At 36.3% G+C, this 8,742-nt stretch overlaps 1 protein-coding gene across 1 annotated transcript; it reads left to right on the top strand.

Moving 5' to 3' along the window:
* Nucleotides 1-397: 397 nt before the first annotated feature.
* Nucleotides 398-3,723, top strand: rpl14 (ribosomal protein L14). The gene is made up of 6 exons (XM_015007578.2): nt 398-487; nt 1,001-1,102; nt 1,186-1,280; nt 1,697-1,796; nt 2,778-2,831; nt 3,628-3,723. Exons 1-6 carry the CDS (start codon nt 485-487, stop codon nt 3,685-3,687), a joined length of 414 nt encoding a protein of 137 aa, XP_014863064.1. The 5' UTR covers nt 398-484; the 3' UTR covers nt 3,688-3,723.
* The last annotated feature ends 5,019 nt before the right edge of the window (nt 3,724-8,742 follow it).

Here is an 8,742-nt window from a genome sequence, read left to right on the forward strand (position 1 = left end):
ACCTTCATGCTGCGTTCAGGAACTGACGGAATATATATTGTAAACACAAACATTCTACTTCAACTTGACGTTTGCCAACAAGCCCTTTGTTTTAATGAAAACCTTTCTCTTAGAAACAATTTCTCTGTTAGTTGTAGCTATCAAACCCTTGTTCTGTAACATCCTATTTAGGTTTGAGTTCAGCAGTTTTAGCTGACGTTGGAATCGTCTTATATCCCATGAAGGCAACAAAAGTATTACGCAACCATATGTTGGTTAAGCCGTTCAAGGGTGTAAATAACACATATTAAATACACCAAGATGACAGTTTTGTTATTAGTTTCCTATTTTCAATGATAATTGACAGTCACTGTGCGTGTACATATTTATAAACACTTTATTGTCTGACTTGGTGATTATTTCACTGCGCATGCGTGTAGCGAAGGGAAGTCGTATGAGCGCCGAGCGGAAGTTGTAACGTCCTTTCTGCTCCCGGACTGCCATCATGGTGAGTTCGCCATGAGAGACGGATAAATTTTAACTTGAATTTCGTCTTATTTAGAGGTTCTCACATCGCAGAAGTTTCCACACACTTTACTGGGATGCTTATAAACCTACAATTGACACGTTTTATAAAGTCTGGTTAGTCTGTGATTAATTTTTTTGCCGTGTCGAAGCGTGTTGTCGGCTACTAGCCGCAACACAACGTGGTCTATCAGGCCGTATAGGCCCAAAGTTACCCGGTGATAGATTGAAGTACACTATTTATGCATTTATAACTTCACTTTCATTAAGCGTGTTTTCCTGTTGAGTTGTTTGTTTTAAGCTTCACAGGTGTATTTTGCTAGTGTTAAAAACGATGCATTAGCGACGCCAGCTAAGCTGTACAGTGCTTTTATACGCGCACTATGATTGCCTCCTTGTCATGATATTAGAAGTTAATTCATTTTCATGCAGTCGGTTTGGATAATATCATATACTCTCAGACTGAGTTATGTCTGCCTTTTTATTTTTTCTTTAGGTGTTCAAACGCTTTGTAGAGATCGGCCGTGTCGCCTACATATCTTTTGGTCCCCATGCTGGCAAGCTGGTGGCCATTGTCGATGTTATTGACCAAAACAGGGTAAGTAGCTGGAGGATTTTGTATTATTGACTTGGGGCAGAGCTACAATTTGATCAACTGAAACTTGCCTTTGCACTTTCCAGGCGCTTGTTGACGGTCCCTGCACAGGAGTGAAGAGGCAAGCCATGCCCTTCAAGTGCATGCAGCTCACTGACTATGTCATCAAAGTTCCTCACAGGTGAGCTCAGACACATCTGAACTTTAGATTGAAGATTCGGTTATTATGGGTGCAGAGTAAAATGAGATTCGACCACGTCAGATTTGTTTTGCAAACACTGCAGAAAATTACAGCGACTGCATATTTACTTTTCTTTTATCAAAAATTTGCGTTCTGTGTCTGTGGGCTTCTCTGGGAATGTTGAGGTAGAAGTTTGTTTCATGAAAACATTGCGTTTGCCTGCCTTCGCCAGCACTACGTTTCTCGCTTTATAGTTTTGAACTGCACTATTTGACATTCTTTCATGAGAATTTAAGCAGGATATTGTTGGCATCCAAATAAATGTAGGTAGCTTTCGGGGCCCCTTTTCACTGTCTGACATGCTTTAATGTAGAAAGACTTTGTGTGTTTCCTAATGATTGTGTGATGGTTCCCAGCGCCCGGCAGAAGTTTGTGAGGCGAGCCTGGGAGAAGGCCCAAGTCAACGAGAAGTGGTCTCAGAGCAGCTGGGCCAAGAAGATCGAGGCGAGACAGAAGGTAAAAATCATGTCACAATCTGTCTTTGTTTTTGTTTGTTTTTTGTTGTTTTATTTTTAAGTTCCTTTCTGTTTTGATATTATTAGGGGTGGGCAATATGGACTTATAATTTTGTCGTGATTTTATGTGGTACTATTGTAATAATGATTTTTCTTACTTCTTTTTTGGGTAGCTGTATGACTGACCGTTTATCATCAGTCACAAATACAGATGTTGAGAAACACACACATGTAATGCTCTTCTTTAGGACACCAGTCACACATAGGAGTGTGATAAGCTGCACATAGTAACTGCATTTAGTCATATTTTCATATGTACATGTATTTATTGACACTCTTATTGAACAAAGTAGAAATAAAATAGTAAAATTAACAGACCAGAAAATGTGGACAGTTTTAGGGGTTTCAATAGCATTAGTTGTAATTTATCATGACAATTAAATTCTTATGATTATAAATTTATCACAATAAATGTCCATCATTCCATTTTATTTCACCAAATCGGAGTTAACAGTGAGTTAATCTCATCTTTAATCTCAGGTATTTTGTTAAAGTATTCATTTGGATATTTTTTTCTCTCTCAATAGATATTCTATGAATTTATCCGTAATAGTTCCTTACCTATATTTAGAAAAATATATCAACTTGTTGGGAAAAGTAAAAACGTCTTTGGAGTGGTGGAAGTCTAACAAACCTGTAGGGGTGTATGCTACATAAATCTGTTTCACCGTGAGTCTGTTGGGATCATTTTTAAATGATGGAGACCTGGAAAACACTGGAGCATTTTCAGTTTGAGTTGTTTAACGATACTAAAGTGAGTTGATGTTGATCAGCTTCTACCGTTTGCAGGATTTTCCAGGTTCCATATTAAAAGCCAAAATATGTACTTTAAAAAATGGAAAAGTCTGGAGTGTTGAAAAGAGGGAAGTTTTGACATGAAGAATTAGTTCTGTCTCTGACCTATGAATCTTCATGTTCACAGAGGGCCAAGATGTCTGACTTTGACCGCTACAAGGTGATGAAGGCCAAAAGGATGGTGAGTACAACAGACAGGAACCACTTCAATCAGGAAGTTCAGATTAGTGACACAAAAGCCAACAAAACTCACATTTTCACAGTGAGGTCCTGAATGCTGTTTTTACAGAACTTCCTGGAACTTTTCTGGAACCTTACTCCATTTCGTGTTTCCACTTTGGGCTCATAAACCAGATTATTTATGTAAATTACCACTGAGCAACTGATTCTTCTCAGTCTGGGAACGCAGATTTCTGAAAATGTTAACAGCAGTCATGAATGCAGCTAAAAACAATGAAATTGGACTAAAAAATAATTCATTTTGAATTGTCTCGTTTTGATTATGGTTTCAAATCTTTGCGCTGCCACAACATGTATATATAGGCTGTTCAAATTCAAAATCAAATCCATAAGCAGTGATTGATCAAGAATTGGAGCAAGTTGTTGGTTTTAATCTGTACCTCAGAACATAAACGCTGTAAAACGTTCCAACTTAACAGATCTGTTAAAAATGCTTTTATCAGATGTTTTCTGAAAGCAGAATCCCACTTTTATTTTAAATATTTCCACTAAGACTTTGATATTGTCAATGTATTTTTGTGTAAACTCTCAAACTTATATTTAGCATGAGTTTAAATGTTTGCAAACTGTTGTGTAATTTAGTTTAAAACGGGCAAAGAAGATGGTTTCTTCAAGCTGCCAACATGGTTTGTGTGATGGTCGCCAACAGCTTATGAGTTATTAATTTGAACAGAGAAAGTTAATAACTTTGAAGCAATACATTAATCAATGCACTATTTATTTTTTTATTTGTACAGAGAAACAAGATCATCAAGCATGAGGTGATGAAGCTCCAAAAGGAGGCGGCAAAGAAGTGAACAATCTTCATAAAATAAATTCTCTGTTCAGTTGTTCATCTGTCTTCTGTGTATTCATTTATCATAATTTTAATATAACTCACTATTGATTATATAACAACTACAACCATCCAAAGTTTTGCATCATGCAAAACCTGCCAAATAGGCAGACTTCTCTGAACTTTAATGGGTCAGTGTGTTCCAGTCCATTTGTTCAATTCAACCCATTTCCTTGCATCAATCCACTCCTAACCCTAACACAAATTTAAGCAAATAAAATATTAATTATTCTACCCTGTTGCATCAGAGGCTAACATAAACGAAGTATATCGTCATGTCAGTGTAGAGCAGGAGTGTCAAACTCCAGTCCTAGAGGGTCGCTGTCCTGCAGTGTTTAGATGTGACACAGGTACAAAACACTGCAATGAAATGGTTTAATTACCTCCTCCTTGTGTAGATGAGTTCTCCAGAGCTTTGCTAACGACATAATTATTCTATTCAGGTGTGGTGCAGCAGAGGCACACCTAAAAGTTGCAGGGCAGAGGCCCTCCAGGACTGGAGTTTGACACCTGTGATGTAGAGTAATGGTCTTTAACTCTTCTGGTTCTTTAACGTGGCCTGTAATCTCGGTTTCTTGTAAAATTATGTTCCCTCACAATAATGTTTTTACTAGTCTATGAGTTGTCCTGCTACAATATAATTTTTTTAAAGACTTTAACATTTTGTTTGTAAGATATCCTAAGTTTGATATATTTAAGATAAAAAATTCACCACAAACTACAAAATAAAGAGAAGACGGATCAAACATGGGCTTTACATTCCTACTCCAAGACATAAACTTTCTGTAAGAAGGAAGGAAATAAAGAAAAGAAGATACTACTTTAGAATAAAGCTACTTTACTGTAGGTTGCTAACATAGTTTATAAATATATACATTTTCTCTTAGCACTTTATAAATAAATAACTCTAGTATTATTTAAGGATGAGAAGGTAAAATCTACATGTATCTTGCCAAATGATATTTGTTCATTTCAAACTACCTTGTGAGCACAACAAGCATTTGTAATTTTTTTAGCATATAGTCTCATCACTGTGAAGGAGTGATGCATTAAACGTCACTCCTTCACCGTTTGAAGGATCATCATTAACACTTCATGTTTATGATGAAGTGTTAAAAAATTAATAAGGTATCTATAAACTTTATAAGATGAGCCTTATTGTAAAAGGGTTGAGCCACCCAAACTATTTGGACTATTTTGAGCAATTTTCACGGGGTAATACCGCCATCTGCTTGTAGTTTTGGATCTATGTGTTTCGAGTCGGTAGTCTGTTTCATAAGCTACACGTTTTCATGTGCAGTCCCGTCTCCTGCTACTTTTTATTTGTCCCCGGAAGATATATTACATAAACAAACATGAACACACAGACAACCTGTTTTCCGCACCAAATAATGCATGGACACCTTTTCACTGAAACAAACAAACAAAAAAAAAACTAAAACACGGGTTTTAATTTTGATTCAACTAAAATCTGAAAATACAGGAATTCAAACGTTTTCTATGTATGTAGGAGCTATTTCTCTATTTTCAGTTAAATTTTAGAATTTAGATTATTTAGCTTATTTTTATTTGTTTATTTTCTGGTTGATTTATAATTAGAATTTTTGTTTAATTTTACTTATTCAGAATAAGTTTGGTGGTTAGCAATTTGTTTAACTAGTTAATTTCAGTTTGGGACATGGGTGTTTCACAGTATAAATACGTAGGTTTAGGTAGCTCATTATGCACGTGGGTGGTCACAAGGTTTTTTTTTTTTTACCAGTTTACCAGTTACTTTGACAGTCAGTCTACCAGTCAGTAACTTCACCCAGTCAGTCAGTCCGCAGGTGAGACAATCAGGTAGCCAAACATTAGGCCTCATATGCTTGTACCATGTTCAACTGTGGAATAAAGCAACAAAGAACTGCATTTTTTGGCTTATTATTTATTTATTTATTTATTTATTTTTTTTTTGGGGGGGGGGGGCTGCGTAAGCCATAAGCCCTCTGTGCATCAAGTGGCTATTTGAGTTGAATTCACTTTTGCTTTGATCACCTTGAAGTCTTAAGATTTTTTGTTTTTGAACAAATAGTCACTACAGTGTACATACTGCATCTGTGTATCAGAGTGTATTTACAAATTAATTACAAGGGAACGATATAAATGTTCCCCACGGTACTCCGTATGAATCCGACAAAAGCCAGGAATTTTACCACCGTGCCATTTTGCTAGATGTCCACTAGGGGGCGGTGTTGGCTAATTTAGTATTGCAGAGAAACAAAGCAAGATATTTCATTATTTAAATCTCAGCTTTTAAGAGAGGGAGGAAAATGCTGTTTAAGATCTTGTCCGGAGACGGTGTGTTGTCTTTTTTGTGTTTGTTCGTTACTATCCGCTGCTGCTGATGGAAGGAGCCATCTTGGTGTCTTTTTATAGAGCCTGCAGTCGGGTCCTGGCTGAAACAGGCCCGCGTGCTGAGAGACAGTACAACCAGCCAAACAGGTTGCTGCTCAGATCTCAGGCGGAGCTGGTAAATATTGCATAATGGTACACTTGAACATTGCCCAGCTGGTTGAGTGAAGAGAACAGGAACAAAGAGCGATGCCAACACACACACACACACGCACACACACACACACACACACACACACACACACACACACACACACACACACACACACACACACACTCTGTCACCACTGTTAGCCAGCCGTCGACTTCCGTAAAAACAATTAAGGGGATGAACTGACCGGAGAGGTTAGAGGCTGTTTTAATCCAATCACTGTGTTTTCATACACCTGAGCAGCATAATTTAATTCATGTCACCTTCACGCTGTTAGTGCGTTTTATAGCATTACAGCAAACTGTCAAATGAACAGAAGTCAGGTGGAAAGAAGAAGGCAAAAGTTAAATCTGTTCATTATCAGGGCAGATAAACGCGCCGTAAGCTCTGACGATTGAGCTTACGGCGCTGTCATTCATGGGCACCAAACCGGAAACGGTAACAATTATTCTTTCATGATAAAAGCGCAGAATCTATTTCAGTTTTAGTACACAAAAGAAAACCAGTTTTCATGTTAGCATTTTATCCGGTTTTAATTGGGTTATATATACATCCCCTTTTATTCTAACATGTATATAAAATTAAACAGTTTTATTTGGAATAATTGCTCACGAAGTATTACATGCATTTAACTTTATTTGTCCAACTTATTACTTAAATAATTTGTAAAAGGCTCGTCTGAAATATTGGCGACTTTTAATATGAGTGGTATGGCTCTCTGCTAAGGGTGGCATGCCAAGCATTCGGGAGTCCAAATAGATGTGCCCTAATGTGCTTTCCATTCCATTGCTGAATTTTAAGTTTATTTTAAGCCTGTTTACCCCAACGTTTTACACACTAAGCCCTGCATGGAAACATGGCTGAATAATGACTGAAAACTGAATAAAGATTTTGTCTGCTTTGTTGTTTCCAGTTTAGTAATAACTTAAAAAAGTGATTTCACTGACTTTTTTTTCTCTAAAGCATCTTAGCATGTTCACTAGTTTGTTTTAGACAGTTTATCCCCCTTTATTATTAGAGGGATAAACTTTTTTTATCTATAAATAGATACATCTACAGTACACTGATAAGACTTAACATTGCAACAGGTGAAGTGAATAACTTTAACAAATTTTAATTGTTGTTTCATCATGGCACCTGTTAGTGTGTGGGATTATTTGGCAATTGTGATGGTTATTTTCCCTTAAAGTTACCGTACTGCATCACAGGAGGGCAGAATGGGTAAGATATTGGTTGTTTGAGTGAGTTTGACAGGTGATAAATTGTGATGGTCAGATGACTGGATCAGAGCATCTCCAGAACTGCAGCTCTTGCTGTTTTAAGGATATTGGGCTGGTGTTCTCAGTCCGCTGTGGTCAGTATCTATGAAAAGTGACCCAGGGCGGGAACACTGATGACTCAGCGACGCGGGGTCGTGGGAAGCCAAGGCTCATTGATGCATGTGGGAAGCGAAGGCAGACCCATGTGATCCAATCTAATAGATGAGCTACTGTCACCTGTACTGCTGATGAAGTTAATGCTGGTTCTGGAAGAACGGGGGACTATTCTTAGGGAAGTGGTCATAATATAAACACTGATTGATGGATATGTAGTCTTATACATGAGCAGCTATCAACTGATGCATGGTAGGTTCAATAGATCCCCTGGGCTTTACCTCCATGCTGTTCCGAAAAGTGTACTATCACATCAAAATTTTCAAATACTGAAATATTGTCTATATTCATGAAAATTCTTAAAACAATATTTAATACGATATATAGGCCTTTGAGTTTAATATGAAGTACACTGTTTTCAAAACACAAATTCATAAAAAAAAAGGAAAATAATGTTTTGTCTCCCTACACCTGCAAAACAAATTGCTGCCCCTGTTGCTAAAGTCTGACCCAGCCTATTCAAATCTTAATATTTTTTTCTCTGTCAGTGGCCATTTTATGTACACATATCAGAAGAGTATGACAATACCTGTTGAACTTAACATTGTATCTGAATGTTTTTTTTTCTACTTGTAAAACTGAAAAAGAAATACTTAAAAAATAACAAATAAAAAGATAATTATTTTTGCGAAACAGGATCATTTGGATAACTTTCTTGATGAAAGTTAAAAAATATATTTTTATTTTTCTGTTTTTCGCAGAAGGGGCCTTGTTAGTTTAGTGTAGCTGAAAGAGAAAAGGGGGCTGAAGAGAAGGAGTTCGCCCAGGGCACCAATAATAACAGAACCGCCTCTGCTTTAAGAATAGTTTGAGTTTGAAGATAAAATCGAGTGTATCTGAGATAATTGCTGATATAAATTTAAGATGCTTAGTGTTTTATTATTATTATTATTATTATTATTTATTTATTATTATTATTATTATTATTATTATTATTATTATTATTATTATTATTATTATTGTTATTATTTATTATTATTATTATTATTATTATTATTATTATTATTATTATTATTATTATTATTATTTTCATTTCTGACAG

Source organism: Poecilia mexicana, unplaced genomic scaffold (genome assembly GCF_051168715.1).
Source record: "Poecilia mexicana isolate PSO_F unplaced genomic scaffold, ASM5116871v1 scaffold_11, whole genome shotgun sequence".
In the NCBI taxonomy this organism is placed as follows: Eukaryota; Metazoa; Chordata; class Actinopteri; order Cyprinodontiformes; family Poeciliidae; genus Poecilia; species Poecilia mexicana.

What these genes read in the sequence shown, in the direction of transcription:
- rpl14 (XM_015007578.2), top strand. An exon ending in ATGTTATTGACCAAAACAGG is followed by an intron (nt 1,103 to 1,185) that starts GTAAGTAGCTGG and finishes TGCACTTTCCAG; the next exon opens with GCGCTTGTTGACGGTCCCTG. An exon ending in TGATGAAGGCCAAAAGGATG is followed by an intron (nt 2,832 to 3,627) that starts GTGAGTACAACA and finishes TTATTTGTACAG; the next exon opens with AGAAACAAGATCATCAAGCA.